At 41.2% G+C, this 24610-nt stretch overlaps 1 protein-coding gene across 1 annotated transcript in view; it reads right to left on the bottom strand.

Moving 5' to 3' along the window:
- Positions 1-8339: 8339 nt before the first annotated feature.
- The window catches only part of TMEM132E (transmembrane protein 132E), a 415763-nt gene continuing 399492 nt past the window's right edge, over positions 8340-24610 (bottom strand). The window contains exons 7-9 of the mRNA XM_083174037.1: positions 17013-17292; positions 13768-13959; positions 8340-11068 (exon numbers count right to left, since the gene is read on the bottom strand). Coding sequence (XP_083030163.1) covers positions 9998-11068; positions 13768-13959; positions 17013-17292 — 1543 coding nt within the window. The 3' untranslated portion in view covers positions 8340-9997. The remainder of the gene's footprint in view (positions 11069-13767; positions 13960-17012; positions 17293-24610) is intronic.

Below are 24610 nucleotides of genomic sequence, written 5' to 3'. Positions count from 1 at the left end.
TACACCCCTACACTATAAGCCACAATACCTCCTCACATTTCTAAAAGTATAAAAATGCACAATTTTTTATTGAAATACAATTTTAATACCTGTGATTAAGTCCCAGATTTTTTTTTTTTATTTAAGACGCTAAAAATTTTTTTTTTTAATCTATGTTTTAGGATTGTATAGAATTTTTTTTAAAAATCAGCTTTTTAATTTCAACATAATGAAACTAAAACAAAACCATGCAGCACGTCATTATGTCTAAAACACTGTGCCCTAATTACAGATGTGCAGTGGCTTTGCTTGCCCCATCCACACCCAGAGTGGTGGACACTACAAAGGAAGCATGGATTTGTGGGATGGGGGTGTGGATTTATAGGGGGTGGCTAAGCATCACGATCCCTGTTTCCGTGACTCCAGAGGTCTGGGAGATGTGGGCTGCTCAGGAGACAGTATAGTGTGCAGTGCCGGCTCCTACACTGTGACAGGAGCCAGGTGCTGCAGGGGCTAATGGTGTTATCCTTCAGCAGGTGAAACCCCCCTCTTGCTATGCTACTGCATACAGATGTAGCCCCTCTTATTCAGTCCCAGCGTCCGCCAGAACCTCCCCTCTGGCGAGCGCCAGTGGGTATGGACTCCATTAAAACCGGGCCGTGCATGCGTCTCACACGCACACGCGTCCCATTCTTTGACAGCGGTGCAGTGCGTCCCTGCCCGTCTCCGCTTCAGGGAGACGGGCAGGGTTAGGGGGGGGGTCGGGGCAGTGAGGGGGGGGTGACATGATGACAGGGGCTCCATCTGTATGTGTTCTGCTACTGCCTTGCTATGCATCATGGAATTGTTGTAGATCTGCGCATGCACATATGCAAATATGCGCATGTGCAGGTCTTCACTGCGAGCGCCCTCGGAGACTTGCATAGTTGGCAGGCAGCTGACGTCACCGGATGTCAGCTCCACGCTCTGTTCACGTAGCAGGATGCCACAAATCTGAGTCAACAGAGAGTGACTTAGATTTGGGCCTGCAAGCAAGGCTGCGAATGGATGTTTAATGAAAAAAATCCATTTGCATGCCTGCAGGGTCATTTGTCATCCTGGCACGGACGGGCTTTCGTGTTGGCAGCGGGGTGGCGTTAGTTGGCTCACAAAGCAGAATGACCTCCCTTGTGTGTTTAAATAATAAGAACATGAAATCTCTTCAAATAAATAAGCTAACATGGTATGAGACACCCCACAAGAACATCACTATTGAGGATATTAAACTAAAAAATAGAACTAATTAAATCAATACAAAATACATGGAAAATAATCTTATTTTATGCCTTTTATCTAAAGGAAACAGGAATGACCACATACTACTCTTTTAAAAGGATGAAATATATTTTATAAAAAAAAAAAAGATGATTAATTTTGCCCTGCAAGAAAACAAGCCAGAATCTTATCTTTTCTAAAAGAAATACAATGATACTGTATATACGCTATCTCCCAACCCTGATCAACTTCTAACCTCTCAGGCAAAGTGTCCCTGTCTACTAGACGACATTACTTCTAAAACACAAGAAGGTTATTTAAAAGAGAGAAAAACAGTAATTCAATGTGACAACAGTATATGAAATATATGGTGTATGTATAGAAAATGGGTTGTTCTGAAGAGATCAGTGACTTCAAGCGTGGTACTGTGATAGGATTTCACCGTTGCAATAAGATGGTTAGTGAAACTTCATCCCTACTGGATATTCCCTGGTCAACAGCAACTCAGCTATGAAGCGGAAGATCATGGAAAATCACAGAGCGGGGTCAACAACTGCTAATGAGCATGGTGCGTAAATGTTGGAAATGCTTTGCTGATTCCATAGTTGAAGAGTAATAGTAAAGTGGCAATCATTTACACTGCAAAACCAGTTTGATGTGTAGTAAACCTATTCATTAACATTAATTAGTGTTTCTCAATCTCAGTTCCAAAAGCACACTAAGGGCCAAACATAATAGAGTGTGAGAATCAAAAAAGTGAGAGATTTTGGGAGAGTTTTCCCATCTTTTATAGAGTGTCAATCAATTACATGGCAAAATAAACCTGGTTTTGCCATGTAAATGATTGCTGCTTTAAAAAAAATGGGTAAAATACTTACAAACATTCTTATTAATTTAGATGCAGAAAAAGCATTTGATAAAATAGCCTGGTCGCATTTGGATTGGGTATTGCACTTTCAACATTTTGGCCCATCTTTTTACGATCATGTACGCAACCTTTATGACACACCTAAAGCACAAGTAACAGTTAATAATATCACCTCCCAGGATTCAAAGGAATCCAGATCGGCAATAAGGAACTCCGTATTACTGCATTTGCAGATGATGTTTTACTTTATTCATCTCTGAGCTTCGCCACACTGTCCCCTTACTCATTCAGACTATAAAGGAATTTTCAGCTTTTGCAGGCTTTTCGGTTAATTTTGAAAAATTAGAGGCACTCTCTATACATAGTCAAGCGAGATTAGGTTGGACTTCCCCATTCCCCTTCCGATGGACTAACGCATATATTACGTACTTAGGTATTCAATTGCCAGCTAACCCTGTGAATCTCTACTCCAATAATTTACAACCGATTATCCACAAAATTAAAACTGAACTCGGGAATACCCTACCACTTAATTTTCTAGGTAGATGTAAATTAATAAAGATGGCCAGTTTCCCTAAACTGTTTTATGTGCTTCAAATGACCCCACTTTTAGTCTCTAAATCAGACCTCTCCACCCTCAACTCCACAATTACAAAATTTATTTGGAATAACAAAAACAAAAAAGACACAGGATTAGCGCAAAAAAACTTTCTCAAATAACATTCAAAGGGGGAGTAAACCTACCAGACATCGGACAATATAACATAGCTTGCCTTTTACGCTTTGCCATGGATTGGATTAGGGAAACAAATATACTGTATATACAGATGTGGCTTTAGAATCCCAGTTATGCGCTCCCCTTTCCCTTAGTTATTTTTTGCATGCCACGCCTTCCACCTTATAAATCTCTCACTCAGACAATATCCTGTTATGCTCTACTTCCCAGGCATGGATGCTATCTAGAAAATCTCTTGGTCTCCAATTTTCACATTCCCCTTTTCTCCCGCTAGTTGGCAATTTAGGGTTTCAACAAGGAACCGCTGCACTGCCTTTTACAGCTTGGCGCTCAAATGTTATCTTAAACATTCATAACCTTTTAAATTCTTCTAATACACCACTTTCATTTGGCGAGGCGAGAGAAAAATTTAACAGTGGCCCTAACCATGGGTTTTTTTATGCCCAAGACAGTATTGCCTAATCTAAAGGATGCTGATTAACGATTGACCTCAATACCGAATTACCACAAATTGACAAATGGGCCTCCCAAATTGCTTCCATTTCTCCAGAGCAGATAGTTGATACCTTCTGCTCATCTTTGAAACTTATTCCATCAAGCTCTTACCAGGAAATGACATATAAGATGTTCCACTGGGCATATTTATCCCCCAAAAGGAGACATTTAATGGGCATATCTGATACTGCAGCCTGCACCAAATGCCTTACCACAGAAGTTGATATAATGCATTGTTTTTGGGAATGCCCCCATATTCGGGGTCTGACCTACATATATATATATGGCACCACAGTCCTGGGCAACCAATTTCGGTGCATGGCTCCTTGGGCAGTTTTTGACTATCTAGCCGATCAACCAGATATTCCTAGAGATGACAAAAATAATAATGATCTTATCAGCCGTATGCCATAAGGCGATCCTGCAACAATGGATCCATGATGTTAGATCCACATTACCCATGGCTACTTCTCGTCTAATCTTTTTTGTTCACAATGGATTGGCTGGAGACCTCCCAGTACAGAGAAACCTTAACACCAGCTTGGTTTCGATGCTGGGATAAATTTATCCAGATCCTGCCTCCTGCAACTAAACTTGCTCTTAGGCAATGTTTTCAATCTACAACCTGGTCCTCCTCAACTCCTCTACAATAAAGACCCTATTCCCATATAAGACTACCACCTCTTTTTTTTTACTCACCTCCCTTAACCTATGATCCCAAGCCCCCCCCCCCCCCTTATTCTTTTCTCTCTTTCTCTCTTCCTCTTCATGCTTGAGCCTCTTCCGTAGATGGATTGCCCTATGGATGGATCAGCGACCTTGGGGATCAGGTAGGCACAAATGGTTTGTTTTTATTAATGATGTTTATGTTGTTTTGTCCTCCATTTTGGACAAAACCCAGTTTTGATGTGCATGCATCCTTCTAGGTTAAACACTGATTATAACAATCTATTGCTATCAGAAATTTCATGCCATATACATAATGTATAATCTGTGGTAAAACACACAATTTACTTCATTTATTTATTTATTAGCAGTTTCTTATATAGCGCACACATATTATGCAGCGCTTTACAGAGAATATTTGACAATTCACATCAGTCCCTGCCCCAGTGGAGCTTACAATCTATATTCCCTACCACATGTACATGCACACACAGACATTCTAGGGTTAATTTTTTGTGAGACAATTAACCTACCAGTATATTTTTGGATTGTGGGAGAAAACCGGAGTACCCGGAGGAAACCCACGCAAGTACGGGGAGAATATACAAATTCCGCACAGTTAGGGCCATGGTGGGTATTGAACCCATGACCTCAGCCCTGTGAGGCAGTAATGCTAACCATTACACCATCCGTACTTCATGCAAGATAACGTCCTAATTTAGATGTGTGTTTAGCGTTTCTGTGATTAGAGTTGTTATATTTAAAAAAAAATAGAAACATTTTTGAAACCCTACCACTGTTGACAGTATGTAGTTGCTTTAAACTATTACAATATGTATGCAAATAATGTACTGTTTGACTGATTTTGTGCACTATATATATATATGCACCTTTTCTGTATGTTACCTCATCGTTCAAGTTTCAATAAAGTATATTAAAAAAAAATAGGAAAACTCTCTGATTCTCACATCCTATTACATTGCCCTAAAGCTCTGTACAAACAATATGATTTTTTGTTAGAGGATAATGCTTAGAAGGGTCCCCTCTGAGTGGCGATATCTTTGAAAATCAATGAGTAGAGTCTATGCACAATGATCCCCAACCCCATCAGCTAAACATATAGCCAATGACCTACAGGTTGAGTGGGTCTCATTGACAACACTGAAAGATTTCATTTATCGATATAGTTCAGTGTGTTTGTTTATCCACGGTGTGGGTTATCTAGTGTCTATGGGGCTTAACAAAGGGGAATTCAAATGCCAACAACTTGCAGCAGGACAGAAAATGCTATACGGTTATTTCTATAGAAATATCAGCATCATTTTCTCACACCTGCAGAACAAGTCAGATTTTTCCTAAAATCATTAATTTTAGGAAAAATCACTGGGGCTTGCGCCAGCACCCTGGCAGAAATTCTGCTGAGGACTAATTAAGCAATTGGAAATTTCCAATTAGCTTATATAGGCTGTAATTACGGGTTCAGTACTATATGATTTACATACAGTGAATATACCAACGGTCAAAATACCAACCACCATTGACTGACAGTCAATATATCAACACCTTCAAAATGTCGAGAGTCATTATGCTGATGTGGTCAGAATGCCCCCACCACAGTGAGTACTTGTATTATGTGATCTTGCTCAGGCTGATTTCTTTGTTGCTCCTCTCTCTCCCAATTTCCCCTATCCGTCTCTCTCCTCTGTTTCTCACTCTTTGTCACACACTCTTCAATTTCCCCTATTCATTATCTCTCACCCTCCCTCTCATTTCCACCTATTCCCTTCTCTCTCTCTCTCTGGGTTTTTACCGCATTTCTGTATGCTGTATGGCCCCTCCGCAGTGGCAGCACTGCGGAGGGAATCGCCACAAAAGCTGGCGATTCCCTGGAGAAGCCTATGGGCTTCTTACCGCAGCGCTGTTTGAGGGATCCGCCACGGATCCATCCCAGCATGCCCTGCGGCCGGCGCCATCACTCTACACATGCGCAGATGGACTCCCGGGTCATAGACCCGGAAGTCCAGTGCCGGCGCCGCATCGCAAGGGACAGCTCTTATCGCAAGAGCTGTCCCTTGCGTTACTAACCGCATATGTTAGAACATATGCCGTTATTAATAATGCGATGCCCGGCGATAATAGGCAGCGGATGTTACAACATCCCACCCATAGACTGTTAAGCTGGTTACAAACTACTAGATGTTATATTGAACAATTTGCCCTTTTCCGATGGATTGGAATGACAAATCATTGTACACACTATTGTGCATTCCCCAACGACCCTGTGAGATTGTGCACATGTGATGCTGACTCTAACAACATTGTCAGTGGTGCAGTGCATATAAATGAAAGATGGACTGATATACTATATTGTTCTGTTGTTCATTAAATTTCCTAATATGCACATGTTATCATAAGAGGTCTGGAGAGGAAAATCACCCTGACCATCATCATTGTCTAATGTTTACCTGGCATTAGAATGCTGCTTAAAACATTATGATAAGTATGATTGCTTTAAATGTGCATTATTATGCTTAAGTTCATGCTCTACTTACCTCAATGTGTTTTTTTTTATATCCTGTATTTTTGCTTTTGCTTGATTTATATTTTGCTTATTAGTCCTCCACATGTTTGTGCTATGCCGTAATTCCCTACAGCAGTTGTTTTTATTGAGCTATATAAACAATGTTAAATATTAACATATTTTATGGTACTTGTGTAGTTTCACGGCGCCAGCATGGCACCGTGCTACTTCCGGGTGTACGCTCGCCATGAAATATGTCCAAAAAGGAACTTAACTCCATGCCAACATGGATAATTCATACCTCCACTATCCATGTTGGCATGGAGTTGATTTTAAATAGTGTGGCGAGCGTAGCGAGCCACCGAGCCCGCAGCCATGCTGGCGCCGTGAAACTACACAAGTACCTATTTTATTAATAAGACCCATAAAGCATTGGCACCGTTGAAAAAACAGTAAACATAAAACTATTGCAAATTCTAAAATACTGATAATAATTGTAATACTGACTATAGTGATGCACATATGTATAATACCAGGACAGAATTTTCATATCATTTTGTGTTGCTGAAATCGCTTGAATAATGGTGAATAAAATGATCAATTTTAACTTTTTTTAGCCCTAGCATTTAGCAAGTGATACTCAGGTCTTTCTGCATACACAGTAGTCTACAATATAAGTATGTGGCTATTGATGGCCATTATTGGCTATTGATGGCCATTATTCCAAAGGCAACCAGTGGAAATAGTGCAATCAGCCGGGTATGCATCTAGACGATGCCGGTATGCCCCACACCCCTAGCATGCCACATATGTTCGCACAGGCTGTGAATGGATGTTTAACATAAATATCCATTCGCAGGCTGTGGGTGATCACCCACATCATCTAAGGCTACTCTGCATGGACATTCGGCAGGAAGTGGATGGGCAGCTGACATCCAGTGATGTCAGCTACCCAAGCCCGGCACCCACGTCACCGGCCGATTACCATGGGAATGCCCATTGTTTTCATGGTAACGCCTATGAAAGACTAGGCATTCCCATGGGCGCGACGATCTATCGCCCACAGTCTTGGGTGCGTGCACTTAGTGAATGCACATGCGCAGAAATGCCCCTGCGCATACGCCAAACATGCATCCCTCAAAGGTACGGGGGATGCAAAGTGATCTGAATAAGGGCCAATGTGCCTGGTGCACAGTTCGAGTTACTGTAAGTTGGGCATATTTTGTTCCAAAGAAAAAAATTACAGTATATTATATACAGTATATATATACCAGAGTTTGGCAGTTTTTTTTAAAGGGGCAATCACTTGCAAGGCATGGTTTTGGCGGCATTACATTCCGTGATATATATATGTACATGGTTTGCTACTAGACATCCCCTATTCTAGATGCAGAAGATATACTGATATTCATACAGGCATTCTCCATTACACAACCCTGTTTCACGTCTTTGGTCATATGGTGAGATGCAACAATAATTCATGTATATGGCCCACCCTGTAGTGCACCCATTGTTACAGAAGTTAAGCGGAACAAATTAGTAACATACACTCGTACGTATATTCAACTATGCATGAGCCACATTATTTCTAAGTAGATTTGTGTCTATTCCTATTGCATAGCTTGTAGCAGCAAAAGCTCAGAAGCATGGCTAAATGGCAGTGATAAGGAATCCTCAGTCGGCCTCTTCTCCTTCATCTTGGTTTCAGCATTGCTTATTCAATTAAAAACCGGCTGCCGTAAAACATAAAATAATGACAAAATCGATAGAATACTGTAGAATAGGAATAAAAAGAACAAATACACACAAATACACACATATGACTTTGGTGCACGGCCAAATTTTATTTCCCCATGTATTTCTTTAGGAAAAAATTTGACATAAATGGTGGTTAAATTCAAGACATACATGTCTTATATAAGAAGAACCTTCTATATGCACCGATTCATTCTGCCTAGGAATAAAGTATTCCTATAAATGAGTCCCCTGGTTTTAGCAAATGTTCATTGTCCTCCATACTAGATGGCGTCTGTAGCCTCCTTTAACACAGGTGAGTGTTCTTCTGCCATTACACTCAATGCATTCTCCCATATAACAAAAAACAAACAAACATATAAATCAAATAAAAAGGCAGTATTCCTATAGTGTAAAGGTTTCTGCAGAATATTAATGTCTTATTATTTTGAAAATATATAAATCCCATCCTGGTAAACTGAAATGAGTGGAAAAAAAGCATGTTTGTATATAATAAAAATAAAGTTACATATATAAGGTTTATGGTTTTGTTTGAAGACATCCTAATACAAGAACTCTTCAGACTGAACGTCACGCAAGTGAAACACTGACTCATAGAATCAAGGATTCATTTTTGAATGGATAAGCTAAGTATTTTTCTAAGGAAAAGATTAGTTTTCCTACAATTAAGCAGAATCAATTTCCATGGTGACATGACAAATAGAATGTATCGGCACATATCAAATTGGCCAAATAAACCTTAAATACTGTATACTGGGTTTATATGCATGTGTCAGTAACAGAACCTTCAGGTCACGTACTCATTTCCATGTCCTGATTCCCGAAGCTGTTCCCTTTAAGTGTACTGTATATTTCATTTTCATTACTTAGTGGCTGGCCATTTCAGTTCATCAACCATTTCAGAGATGGCTACTTCTCCTATCGTTTTGCCATAGCATGGCATCACCCAGATTAGCAATGTAGAACTGCATTAACTGCTCAAATCCCCTGAGAAAAATCTTGTCACATTTGAAGTGCTATTTTAATATGTTGCTTTTGAGCGTTCCCATGTTTGCTAAACACATTCATATAGTTGTACTGAAAAAACGATCTGCAGGTTTTGTAGTAGTATTATAGGAGCTACAGAACTCCAAATATACCTGCGACACACAACCAACAGCTTTGCCTTGTTACTCTAAATTTCACTTCCTTTTGGTTTTAAATGGGATTAGGATTTCCCCGCCTTGCCCACGTATCATTTTTTTTGTGTTCATTTTGAAATGTTGCAGAAAACCAACAGGTTTTTTTTTAATTCACAAAGAACCAGTTCTTCCTGGCGGGTCTTCGTCTTTTCTTCTGGAATCCAGTACAAGGATGGTATATATCAAAGTATGGAATATATTTAGTGGTTTGGTATGTTGGAGACCAAGAAATATTTTGTTCCTCCATCCCACAGAATACAGAGACATAGGTAGACAACATGCTCCTTCATCTTGGCCAAATGTGCAGGTGTTTTGGATAAAAGCGAAGAAGAGAAAGACAGATAAGCCAATGTCTTAAGTGAATGACTTTTGAAATGAAGGCAGGAAAATAGGTGAGTGGCAGTGTATGGGTTTGAATACATTAATATAGAGACATAAAAGGGAAACATTACCCCATTTCCTGTGTTTTGGAGAAAACAACAGACCTAATGGGTGCAAGTTTGCTCGCCTTGTCCATTATAACAGCCCACCAAATCCTAAGGTTATGCCATGTCTCTGACCCTCCTGATGTAGTCTTTCAGTTCATGTGGATCCCTTAGTCCCATATCTCGGCATACCCATTCAAGATCACATTCCTCTGACCCTGGTACTGCATCATAAACACTACCTTCACTAGGCAAACTAGTAAAGGTAGTGAATTTCACTCGCTTTCGCTTAGATGTTGGAGAAGAACTTAATGGGTCCTCACTCGCTTCCCTACTTGAACCCCCACCACCAGAGGAACCATCTCCACGTCCGTGAGATTGGCTTTGCACACTAGCCTGTGAACTGCTGTTGCTGCTACTTCCTCTTGCCTCCCCTCTACAGCAGGAAGAATGATGTGGTGGCAGAGTCCCAGATTCCAAAGGGTTGCCAGGACTTTCAGGTTGTGGTGATAATTCACCTCGAGCCCTAAGAGGCTGTCCATTACCCAAGAAAACCCAGTGATGGGAATGATCGGGATTAGCCTGGCCTTCTGGTGGAACCCTTTTATGTCTATATTTCAGAACAAAGACAATACAATTTATGAGGAAGACCAGTATGGCGAGGCAGAATACTCCAAGGAGAGCATACATTCCAATTTCTAGGTCAGTAAGTCCTCGTGTTAGCTGGGGATACACAGTAGGAAGTGGTAAGGGATATTCCTCTGGACCCTGTGAACTTTGCTCTTCAACCAGTGTGGATAGAGTTGCCATAGATGTCGTTCCTGAAGTCTCCTTGTTTTCTTGCACAGGGAAATGTGGAGGAATGCCGGTAATTAATTTTCCATGTTCACCTTCTCCAGCTAGCTCATTTGAGCCGAAAGCAACATGAACTAGAGCTGTTGCTGTGGAAAGTATACTTTTCCGCTTTGTTTTCTGGCAGCTTTCATTTATTATCATTTCTGTTCTCAGTAGGGACCCTTTTCCTTGCTCCTCTCCAGCTATCACAAGAGGAAATGCACGTTCTGGACTTACAGAGACAACTCGTTCATCCAGGCTAGTCAGAACCAAGGTGTAATCCTTTGGATCATAGAGTGACAATGGCGCTGATGTTCCATCACTGAATGTGAGCCAGAGGTTCATTAGAGCTTCCTAGAAAAGAAAGGCAATGTTTAATTAGAGCAAATCCTCATAAAACTGACCATCCTGCTATTAACATTACCAATAATAGAAAGCATAAGTATATCATGAACAATATTTTATGGGGTGTATCTCACATTATTATAAATGTATCCAATTGTTTAGAAAGGTAATAAACTTAAAATATTCTGTTTTCCCATATTCATTATATACACTGCAATACATTTTTTACTTATATGTGATTTGTTGTTGAATGCAGAATAAGAAAACGGATTACAAATATATTAATGAATCCATTTGTGTGTGTGTGTGTGTATATTTTTGTTCACCATCTTTTCCACAAAATAACATTTGTATTGTTCATAAGCATACAATATAAAACAGCTATGTACATATGTTCTATACTTAACAAATTTGTTAGAAATGTATGTGAGCCTGAGCTTGCCAGACAACATTGTCCGATAGCAGTAATATGAGTATCAGTAATGTAGGACAAATACTGTAGGCATCGGTCCGTCAGCCTGAAATCTGCAGCAGTGTCACAGCAGGCACCTCTAACCTCCAAATATGCTTGTTTATCTGAATTCCCTGATGGACACTTGTGCACCACGCAAAGCTAGAAGTGTTGCCGCCATGTAATATATGTGTAGCTGCTGTGCGGCGGTGCACAGATTATTTCTTTTTTAACTTTGAACCAGTCAGCCGGGAGCTGGAACAGATGGCGTCTTGTACAAGAAAAGATTAATTTGCCCTAAAAAAAGGAACGTCTTGGCTAATACAAGAATGTTGGCAACATGCGCCATCCAGTCTTATCTTTATCTATCTGTCTGGCATGTGTTGTATTAAAATGTACCCCTTACCTCCCAGTAGTATGATGTACAAGTTTACAAAAAGTAGTTTTACAAGAAGTGACATTATTTATTTAACAGAAGCCTAAATAAATAACAATAGTTTTTGTAAAACTGAAACAATCTAAGCAGTGAGAGTTTTTTTATTTACACTTTATTTATTTATACGTTTTTTTTTTTTACTTTTTGCTCCTAAGTTTCATTACACTGTAATTACACTATTTGTATTACTTCTGTCAGACTTTTGCAGCCTATATTTCATCATTGATTTAATAACAATTTAATAAAAATAGATGGATGTAAATATATTAAACATACATTGAGCATTAAAATGACTGTATAATTTGAATACATTGACACAATTGTAATTATTTTAATTCTCAAGATGATCAAGATCTCACTATTATATTTGTGCTCATCTCATCCAGCAGCACCAAAAAATGCATCTTTCACAGTGCTCATCCCCGTTACTGTCTACGAGAAAATAAAAGTCCACACATACTGCTTCCTGATGCTGCACAGAGGTTGCGAGACTTCTGCAACCATGGGGGGTTATTCAGTCCTGATCGCACGGCTGGAAATTTGCAGACCGGGCAATTATTGATAGACTGCGAATGTGTATGAATCATAGTGCGGAAGGCCTTCCTGTTATAAAATCCTGCTATTTTTTCTTTTTTATCGCTGACCATTGACATGAAACCGGCGTTTGGGGGAGGTAAACGGCTGTTTTCCGGTTGTGTCAAGGAAAACGTAGGCCTGTCCAGACATTTTAGGGGAAGGCATGTGATGTCAGCTCTGGCCCCGATCCGACTGTTTCTATCGCAGACACAGAGTAAAGGCCCATACCCACTAGAAGATTATCTTTCCAATCTGGCTGGTTGGAATGAAAATCTCAAAATTTTGGGGAGCAAATTACAATTGACCATTTGCTCCTGAACATGGAAAACCTACGGACAAATTGGTTAAATCAATTTTTGCAGATGACTGCTTTTGTCCATTTTCCAATGTTTGGGAGCAAACGGTTGTTTGTAATTTGTTCCCAGAAATTTCCAGATTTTCATTCCTACCAGTCAGATTGGAAAGATAATCTTCTAATGTGCATGGGCCTTAAGTTCTGCTCTACGCACATATTGCACACACTGGAAAAATCATTCGCTGGTGAGAGGCTTGTGAATGGATTTGCAGCTAATCGCTGATCCTGCTAGTTTTCGCAAGTCCTCCTAAGGGTGGAATTTCACTCTGGCTGGACCACCTATACCTGACCACAGCAATCAGGTCTGAATAACCTCCATTGTGTACTGTGGGTTTCCTAAGTCAGATATCTGGTGGGGATAAAAGGAATGACTGGGGGTAATGAATACCTTGGTTTAAGTGAAAGTGTTGTTGCTACAGATGGAGCGGGTCCCAGCTTTGCAGGGGATGGCGGAAGAGTCGCCATCCCCCACCAGCTGCCGTAAGGGGATGTGCGCGCACGAGATGCGCGCGCGTCCCTTTACAACGGGGCTCCCCCCGGTTCCCCACCACCTCGCCGACGGTCGCCCCGGGTCCCCGCCGCACCCCCTGTCCTAACCCTGTCCGTCTCCCTGAAGCGGAGACGGACAGGGTTCCCATCCCCCTGCCGATGGGAAACTGAGACGCGCATGCTCAGTCAGATGGAGCGCCTCTCCGCCGGCGATCACCAGCGGACAGATTCTGGCGATCTCGGCGCAATAATGAGAGGCGCTCCATCTGTAAGCTACAATAATGCCTTTTAGGTGTTCATGTGTTTAGCAGAAGATACAACATACAGTAGTTATATTAGGACACTAGCCAGAGAGTGTAACTCATGCACTCTGTGCTTGCTTTAGGAGTGGGTAAGCTCACCTGTTTTGGATATTTTAATATGTGCTGAGCAGTTGTCTTTGCTATGATAGTGTGACTATTTCCTGGGCTGGCGTGGAGAGAGAGGGAGAGTCCCGAGATGAGCTGTGCCTGGAGCTCCACGATGCTGACCTTCTCCTCGGTCACTGTAATTGTAGTCTCACCTAGCACCGCCTCCATAAGGGGGGAGACCACCTGTACACATTAAAGAAAGAGCAATGGATACGTTGAACTACATCATTTACATAATTAAACATGTTTTTGATAATTGTATTAGTCATATGTGTGTGATAAATACACGAATAAGCAATAAAACATACAAACTGTATTGCAGAGTCAAGTATAGTGACTATGGGAGTAGGTTATGGTCGAGCACCAATTTGAGGAAGGATTGAATTTATAAACATGTAAATAATTGAGACATTCATGTCCTTGCCAAGCTGCCTCATACAAAAATGAGATTTCCTTATATCTATCAAAGTTGTTTAGAATATATAAAAGCAGTGTTTCCCAAATCCAGTCCTCTTGGCACCCAACAGAGCATGTTTTCCGGTTAATTAATGAATACACCTGTGTTTCAGCAAGAGGAACCGTGTATTTATGGACATGTGCATAGGTGGACAGAGCCACATGGGGTTTGACACTGACCTTGGTCCACAATGAGCGAATAAGCCACAGGCCAATGAAAGCTGCTGCATTTGTAATAATGTGAAAGCCCTTGCAGAATCTATGTATTGGTTTGTGTGCTACTTATGTCTCCTGGCTTGACTAAAGCATGGTATATGGTCGACACACCAAAAGTCAAAATGTATTGCATCAACCCCTGAAGTTTGACACTTAGGTGGACACTTGAAATAGGTCAACATGCTTAAGGTCGTCATCGGTGGAATGTCAACCTAAGCATTAGGTTGACATCGGTTTCTCACTTTTTTTGGAGCCGACATGGGCGTGGAGAAAGAATAGAATAGTGTGCCGAGCATAGCAAGGCCCCGTGCCCTATGAATAGCAAGCACAGTGAATCATGTGAGGGGACTAGGTCCACCGATTCGGTGTCCATGTCGACCATGCCGACATTCAAGACCAAAAAGTGAAAAACCCATGTTGACCTTTTCACTGTCAACCTAGCCATTCTTAGGCATGTCGACCCTATTTCAGGTGTACTGTATATCATGTTTGTTACAATGCAGACTTCTTACAAACATAGCACTGCATCAGCCTTTGCTAGTGAGAGTGGTATAACCCTACTGATGGGTGCCGGACGGCTCCCCGACAGTCGGGATTCCGACAGTCATTACTCCGACGTCGGAATCCCGACTGCTCCCTCGTGGGGGTCCACGACCCCCATAGAGGGAGAATAACATAGGTGGCTCGCCACCGTGCCCGCAGCGTGGCGAGCACAGCGAGCCCGCAAGGGGCTTCATTGCGCTCCCCCCGCTGTGCAGTCGGGATTCCGACGTCTGAGTAATCACTGTCGGAATCCTGACCGTCGGGTATTTATACCACACCCCTACTGATAAGGTTAATAAGTATCTTACAATGTGGGTGTCAGACCACAAATACAACCAGCAGTAACTTTTTTAGCTGGGATTGGAAAATTAAATCATTTAATAATTTTCTCTCATTTCAGCTGTGTGTCCTTTAACAAGTGATTGGAAATAAAATGCAGAGATGTACAGTATGTGATTTGCTAAAGAAAATGAAGTAATAGGACAGATTTAATACAGATACACTTTTGAACATTTCATGGTAGAATGACAAATTCATATACTGTATGTATAGCAAAATATAACAAAACTGAGTACTTGTTTCCTAGCACAGCGCCCACAATTTTCATCTTATGCCATCGCATCGCATGCGAGGGGACGCGGATTACTTCACATGTATTCCGCGTGCGCTCGCCACACTATATAAAATCAACTCCATGCCGACGTGGATAGTGGGGGTATGAAAAGGTCGGAGGACGCGTATTGCCGCTGCGCTCGCCACGCTTCGGGTTGGCGTTGATAGTGGGGTGGCATTAACAATGGGGGTACATTTAACATAGTAATCACCCATCAGGGTGCCTGTACAAGTAAAGATCGCATCGCATGCCATTGTAATGGCATGCGATGCGACACGATATTAAAATTGTACAGTGCGGCTCTTAGGACCCGAAAATAGGGTCCCATCACATCCCATCGCATACCTTAATTAGTGGTATGCGATGGCATATGATGGGCACCGTGCTAGGAAACAAGTACCCAAAACTGAGCTACAGTAAGTCATATGGCTGTGTATTTCTGCATTTAAAGACCAATAAACCTTTGAGAGCAATTACATACTGTGTAGACCACTTTTTACAGAGGAAATCATAGTAGAAAAGCAAAGGGACATAAGATCTGGTCTGTAGCCCTGTAATATATCATCACAAACATGAGCAGAAAGCATCACACATATGCATGGTCCTTCTCAGTAAATGAAATCTATGGGAGCCACCGCAGAACTGAATGCAAGTTGGCCACAATTACTCCCACGTGCACATGTATACACAGGGGAAAATGCAGATATTATGCCATAGGTTGATTTGTCTAAGGCATTATCACAATCAATGCCCCTACTCCTGGTGCCAAGAATCTGTATATATAGCAGGAATATCTCTGCATATGCAAAACTCTGCTAGCATAGCCTGTTAATGGGTATGGGTCATAGACGTGCATAAGGTCAACCACTAAAGGTCGACACATGAAATAGGTAGACATGGCTAAGGTCGACATAAGCATAGTTCAACTATGGGAAGGTCAACAGTCAAAAGTTCGACATGAGTCTTTCATATTTTTTTGTCCCGAATTTCAATGTAAGTCGACATGGACACCATACCAATGTACCGCATACCCTCGCATGGCTCACTGCCCTCGCCACACTATTATATTCCCTCCACGCCCCAGTGGATGGTAGGGTATGATGTCAACCTAATGCTTGTGTCGACCTTCCTACCCTGTCCACCTTAGTCATGTCGACCTAAGCCCTGTTGGTCTTTAGTGGTCGACCTACTGTATCCCCTGTTATCATGCTCTTAATAAAGTTTTTGAAAAACCCGACTCAAAATCACCCGCAGTACGTGCACCTGACTACAGAGCATGTGCAGGGATAAAACATGCAAGATCCGTCTACATAACGGACCTGCATTCAACTGTGTATCAACCACAATGCAACCAATGACATATTGCTAAAAACAAATCACTACATCCATTTAATACCGTAGTACTCACTTTGAAAACCGTGGTACCGGGTTCCCTTCCAGCTAGGGTATTACTATCAACCATTTCTGCTATTTTTGGGTCTTCTACCTGCATGAAATCATTAACCAGGTCAGTAACCTCTACAAGCCAGTTTGGGCCCAACATTGTGATCACTTGATCAGTTCCTTCAGAAGAGGTGGTATGGAACTGGGTAAAGACTTGGAGAGTGGCATGTTGATACTGCAGAGTACAACCCCGGTTTAGTTTTCTATCTTCCTCTTCATCATCATCATCACTGTCACGTACGGACCTGTCAACAAAGGAAAATGGTAAGAATCACTATTTGCGGTTGTACATTTTATGCATAAATATTGATACAGTACATTAGGAAAGTGTAAGGTTAACTCAATTAACAAATACATTCTCCTTTCTCTTTTTAATGACAATCTACAATCATTTCTACATATGGCATTCTAGTCTAGCCAGATTGCTAAAGTCCTTGGTGTACTTTATAATTCAGTCACACAATGATGTTAGCCTAAGGTCAGAGGCTTGCAGGTTTGACGGATAGAAGAAATTCTTGTATGCATTCCCCAGAGTGGGTCCTGTAACTGTGACCTGTAGCAGGTTATGTGCAAGGAGGAGAGATTTGTACAGAGCACTAAGGTTGAGCTAGGAGATATTGAGAAAGATGTATGTTGGTGCATTTTATTGCCTTATATGTAAGAAGAAGTATTAATAAAAAATTCTGTAAAGTACAGGCAACTGTTGCAGGGACTGGCAGAGCGGAAAACAGAAGAACCTATTGCAATCAAATCAGTCTATCCACCGCATTCTGTTTAGGCGGACCCATTCATGGCAATGGACAAGCAAACAGCATGTGAGACTCTTGGAAGTCCCTGTCCCGGTGAAGCACACGCTAGTCTGGTCACCTCTGCGCGCCCGGTGCTAACAATGAAAGTGGCTCCTTCTTTATATATAATATTATATACTGTATTTATAATGTCGCTGGTGAGCTACCGGTAGCTCACCTGAGTAATCCAGGTGACTCGACCACTGTTTTCCTCCCATCCACCTGCTGCTTCTGCCTTCCCCCGTACTCCGCAGCCACCCCCTCTGCCTTCCCCTGCAGGCACTCACTCCTTACTTCGGAAGTGAAAGACTCTAAAGGTCATATTTGACCTCTAGTGCCTGGCCGGAAGCACAGCGATAAGTGCTCCCAGCACTTCCTGGTAACGCTGCAGCCCTGTGCTCCCTTCTCTATAAGTGAAATATGACTTCTAGCTTCTGTCTCCTTCGAAGCTGAGGGGTGTGGGGGGAGACAACGAAGGTGAGCAAGCAGCGACCCCTTGGCAATGAGCATTAACCCCAGGCAATGAACATTAACCCCAGGCAACGGACAGTAACCTATGGCAACAAGCAATAACCCCTTGGAAATGAGCATTAACCTCTGGCAATAAGTATTGACCCCTGTCAATAAGTATTGACTCCTGGCAATAAGCAGGTCATTTATCATGTGCAGCATCTTGTGTCAGTGGCACAACTGTCTCAATTTTTGCGGGACATCCCAGTTTTTTGGGACAGTCCTGTGGGGATTAGACACTGTGCATGCGTTTAATCAGGCAGGCCGAGGGGCTGAGGTACATTGTAGCAGTTCACACAGCACTGACTTTGCCCTCACATTGACAAAATTAGTGCCGCCAAAATTTTGGCGCATGCATTCCCTTGTCCGCTGGCAAAGTTGGGAGGTTTGCATTAGGTGTGATGGGCATTGCAATGTGTGGCATAATATGTCAGGGGCATTACAGTGTGCAGCATAGTATCATAGGCATTATGGTGTGCAGCATGACTTTTCAGAGGAATTGCGGTGTGGCATAATGTGTAGGGCATTACAGTGTGCAGCATATTGTGCAGGGGCATTACGGTGTGCGGCATAGTATCAGGGGCATTGGACAAATTTTAGTAGCTCTAGGTTTTGTTTTGTCTTGAGTTGCTCACCCTCGATTAAGGTGGGAGACCACTGATTTAGGGCATTACTTTTTTGTGACAGGCAATACATTATATTGCTACAATAGTTGAGAGTTGAGTCTGAATATATTGCCTTGATATTGACAGCATTTGCTAGCTAGATAGTGATTGCAGAACTAATGTAAACTCTTTATACTTTTTTGTTATATGCTTCAGCCTTGATAGCAAATGCTTCTTTTATTTAGAGTACATTAAATCATGTTGTATAAAAAGTATTCACAAATAGATCTGTAGAAAGCAGTGCAGTCAAATACAATAGATAATTTTCTGCCAGGGAGTCTGCCCAAGAAGATTTATGTCCGTTTAGAAATTACCAATACAGATACAATGGATGTCTGCCTTATCTCTTTTTAACTTAGACTCATGTTTTCAAAGTTCTTCAAGTTCAAAAAGTATATATTGGTGTTCTTTAAACTTTTCATCATGTAGATGCCTTTTATATACTATTTTAAGTTCCAGGAGTTTATGAAAATTAGTATGTATACATGTACATTTGCTACACACATTATTGGCTTGATTCTGGTTGACTTGGGGGCGATCCCATGTCCGAGCACTGCCACCGCCCCCATCCACCACTGTCCTACCCCCCTCCCCCCTGTGTGAGCGTCACGCCGGCTGTGAAGATCGGCGAAGGCGCCGGCACAAAAGCCTTGCACATGCGCATATGTGAATATGTGAATCCGTAGAATTTCAACATCGTCCCCGTGCGAACACACAAGGGACTGGTCAATTAGAATCAGGGCCCATATGTACATTTGGATGAATGTTCTCTATGTCCAACTCTAAATGACCACCCAATAAAGTTAAATGGAAGTAAAAAAGTCACTATGCCTCTCCACACCAAGCCAGAAATAAAGTAAAACGATGAAAAGCAATTCACATCTGCTAGCCAAATCAGAACCATTCCTTGCTACTCTTTTTTCTCGTTTTACAATGCACGTTTAGTGCATTAGTGTTGCTGGACCAATTAAAAGAAATCACATTAATTTGATATGATTTCCCTTGAAACACATTAACCACATGTCTTATAGGATTTAATTCTTCTGCAATTCTACTAGTCTGCAATGTTTTCACTGCGAAAAAAAGAGTGTGTCTACCTTCTTTTCTATGGAAGATAGAAATGTGATGATACTAAAAACTTAATTAAAAAAATGATACTTGCCTATCATATTACCTATTAATTTAGATCGACTTAGAAAGAAGGATTATCTTTTATTAAAAGGTAATATTTAATACAGAAATATTTCCGGTTTATGAGAAATCTAAATTGACTATCTCATTGCTGGTTTAGATATTTAACCAAAATGATTGGCAATTAGACCAAGTGCTTCAATATTCTATTACCTCTCTCTCTCTCTCTCTCTCTCTATGGTTATTTGCAATTTACCATCGCATATACTGAGATGACAACAACCTTGGCATATTTTACAGTGATCTCACATTTGCTGCTATAGGATCCATATCTCCAACCCCTCTGAGGAAATTTGTTTATTTCCTGATTTTCCATTTCACTGGCTATTTATTGATGCATTTGGCTATTTCGCACTGATAACCCACATTAGATATCCTCCAGGTCTTCATATTACTATTAATGATGCCTCTCTAAATGGGCAAATCCATACTGCTACACCCAAGCAGTAATGCTAATGTCACATTTATTTCTCCACCCACTGGATTTTGGTTATGGTCTCTGCATTTCTTGGTGCTGTTTCCTCAATTACTATTTTTCTGACATTCAATCTCGAGCGTTATTTCCGACAGGGAATATAGCACCTCCCATCAATTCAATGCTGCTATTTCCGACAGCATTAAAGGCAGAATTCACTAAAACAGATTTGACTTTAAAACCAGTCGGATCTATTTTGTTGAATTCACAGCCGTTTCTGTACAATCCACAGACATTTTCACCGCTACGCCCCCTTTTCACCACTCAACAGGCGGAATATTGAATTCTGCCTCTCGAGTTGCAGGCGAGCTGGCCGAACATTACCCAGGATTCCGACTGTCGGGAAATCCAAGAGTCGTAAATGCCGGATTGAACATCCCCCTAAGCCTGGAGGAAAAACCCCCACCTGCCCACCCATGTGCATTTTCCCATACCATCTACCCCAACAAGCCAGAAACTTCCTACTCTGACAGGGGTGAAGTTGACCCAGTCATCTACACCACAAGAAGCTACGGATTCGGCATTCCCCTCACATTTTGACACTGGATTTGGATCTATTTGTCCTCCTCGCCACCCATACTATACTAACAATGTTTACCGCCTTTCGCTTATATATTCTTTCTGGCCTGGAGTCCTCAGTACAGTAACTCAGAGAGGAGATTTGAGGGATTGGGGGACGGCCACAATTTTCAGGCATTTTCTGAGCGATTTTAACAAATCACTCAGAAAATCCCTGAAAACGCATGTAAATCGCTGTGTATATAGCCCACACAGCGATTTACATGCACGCCCCCGCCGTTCTGAATCTGTCCAGGATTCAGAACGGACCCGCTGGACATTTCAGAGCAGTTGCTCAGAAAACTCCTGCTCATATCCCACATGTGTGGCTGCGGGCAGATGAGCAGGGCTGCTCTAAGCAACTGAAGACGCCAGACGCCGCCTCGTCGATGCCCACCTGCAGTCCGCTCACCGGCTGACGCTGCCTCCTCACATCTATCTGTATGTATCTCATTATCTGAGAGAGTGAAATCTCTTGTGCTGAATCTCCCGTTATGAATCTCTGGCACAAATCTCTGCATATGTAGGGCCATTACCCGCACCCATATAATATAAAACGTATATCAAATTATCTTAAAAACTCTCTTACCCACTTCTTCTTATCAAGAGTCTTAGGAGAAATACTTTTCTCAAAGGGATTCAAGTAAATTGGAATACTATATACCATAAACCCAGTTTGTGCTCTAATAGCATGGAAGTACTGTTTTGCATAAATGTTTGTTTCTCCTCTCTGCTGGCGATGTGGTAAGGATCAGGGTTCACTGATACACATATGGTGGGATTGCTCCCTAATCTCTCAGTACTGGGGCAATATTTTAAAACTGTCAAAGGAAATTGTGAGCTTCTCAGTTCTCCAGGGGCCTGACTTTTGGCTGTTGCCCCATTCTGACATGCCCATCTCTACATATAAAAAATCCCTATTGCGGCACCTGAGTAACGCTGCTAAAGCAGTTTAACCAGTGCGCTGCAGATTTTCGAACCTACCAACTGCCTGGGAACGGTTCCAGTGCATTGACTTTTATATGAATATGGATGAGATATATTTTTCCACTCAGGTAAATCAATCTATATGGTTCAGTTGGTTTGAATTTAAAGCTTTATCTATGTATAATTCCATAGTACCTATAGCTTAATTGGAATTGATAATATTTATCTTATAATGCCGACATTATGGTTGAGTTTTTAAGATCTTCTGTTTTGAATAGTTTATTCTGTTTATTTAACAGCCTTTTTGTCACCCTGCCAAATACACTCCCGTCCCCCCGTCCCCCCTGTCCCCCTTTTCTCTTTATTCTTCCTATATTACTGTTCTGTCTTTTGTAAAGAACAAACTTCTTGACAGGTCTATGATCCTTTCTACGGTGTTTAGACTGATGTATCTTATCAGAATATTTTTTTGAGCTGTATTATTGATCGGTCTATAATATATTATAGTTTTCTCTATGTGATTTATTATTACCTTTAAATGCTATTTTGCACTGTCATTATTCAATTGGTTCTTAAAATAAATAATTTATTTAAAAAAATCATCTTCTACTATCTGTTCTCTACATATGTGGGGTTTCCTCATTTGAAGCAGGAGTCAAATTGTTGGGAGATTGGGAGATTGCTGTCAATCCAGTTTAAGCTTTATCAGCCCCATCTGATCGAGGTCAGGTGGTTGAGGTGTCTTCTGTGAGATACTGCATTGCAGATTATAATACCAGGTAACTAATGTTGCTGTGTGACTAGTAATAGTCTGATCGGTCAGATATCTTGCTAACCTTTTCTGTTTTTTTTTTTAGCTCACAGGTTTAACTGACTTGGAGTTACTACCTGAACCTTAGATATCACTGTTTGTTATTTTCTCAGATATGGTATTGCTTAAAATATTGTTATGTTTTTTCAATTCAAATCTAGTACACAGAAACCACCATGTAATCAGAACTCAATTAAGTGCTACATGGGCATGGAGCTGAAAATGTTTAAGAGCCTATTGTGGGAAGTACAGGAGAAGTGACAAGTGCTGTGTGGGTGTGGCCAATGCCATGTGGGAGTGACCAGTGCTGTGTGGGTGTGATAAGTGCCATATAGATGTGAACAGCACTGTATATGGGAAGTGCCATGTGTAAACCTCTACACCAGGCATGTCCAACGTTGGCCCTCCAGATGTTTTGAAACTACACATCCCAGCATGCTTTGCCACAGTTTTGCTATTAGAGAATGCTAAAACTATTGCAAAGCATGCTGGGATGTGTAGTTTCAAAACATCTGGAGGGCCAACGTTGGACATGCCTGCTCTACACTAACAGCCCTAGTATATCCCCAACTATGTAACCACGTGGTCAACTGGTGGCCAGCCATTATCGTGTCATTGTGATGGGCCTATTTCTATATGGAGGCCTGTAAATTAATCCACCACATTATTAATCTGGCACTGCATGTACATCAGTACTTTTTAAAATCTCTGTACCCCACCCTATCACTAGACATACTGTACCAAAAATCACATTGGTATATTTTTACAGTATAAGGTACAGTACAGAACATTGTCAAGTAAATATCTGCATAAATTAAACTGACATGAGATTGTTGGAAAACGGATGAATTTGAGTTGAAGGTAATCCGATGGATTTTTTTCTGTATGCTTTTTTGGTATAAAATACACCTGATTTACAGTACTTACAATTCTGGACCAGGCCAAATGCCTGCAGTATTCAATATGTAATATCACTGCACTGACTCTTACATTACATTGCTGCCACTGTACACAGCCTTTGAACAATGGGCCTGATTCTGGTTCACTCGCAAAAGCAAATTCTCTCTCTAATGGACAAAACCATGTGAACTGCAGGTGGGGCAGATGTAACATGTGCAGAAAAATTTAGATTTGGGTGAGTTATTTTTCTTTCTGTGCAGGGAAAATACTGACTGCTTTATTTTTACACTGCAATATACTGTATAGATATCAGTTTTAAGTTAAAAAAAAATCTAACTCTCTCTGCACATGTTACATCTGCCCCACCTGCAGTGCACATGGTTTTGTCCATTAGAGAGATAATTTGCTTTTGCGAGTGAACCAGAATCAGACTCAAAATGCAACTGCCATAGGCAAATCCAGAGTCTAACTTTAAAACATGCTAATTTATTTGTTTGAAGGTGGCAAAGACGAATGATCAAAAAGTGCTAATGCAAAACTGCCTTGCTGCATACATTTATTTTCTATTAGCCTGAATCGTTTCTAAAAGAGAATCCAATTTATATTATAGCTTGGGTAATATGTATTTCTGTTTACTTTGTGTAATATTACACTGCTTTATGCTAGATTGTGTTATGATCAATATCCTTCAACTATATTGTTCTAGGAATATGTCTGTTTAGATCAGTATATACTGGT

The sequence above is a fragment of the Crinia signifera genome, chromosome 2, assembly GCF_055691185.1.
Source record: "Crinia signifera chromosome 2, ASM5569118v1, whole genome shotgun sequence".
NCBI lineage: Eukaryota > Metazoa > Chordata > Amphibia > Anura > Myobatrachidae > Crinia > Crinia signifera.
This window is presented reverse-complemented; position numbering and strand designations above follow the sequence as displayed.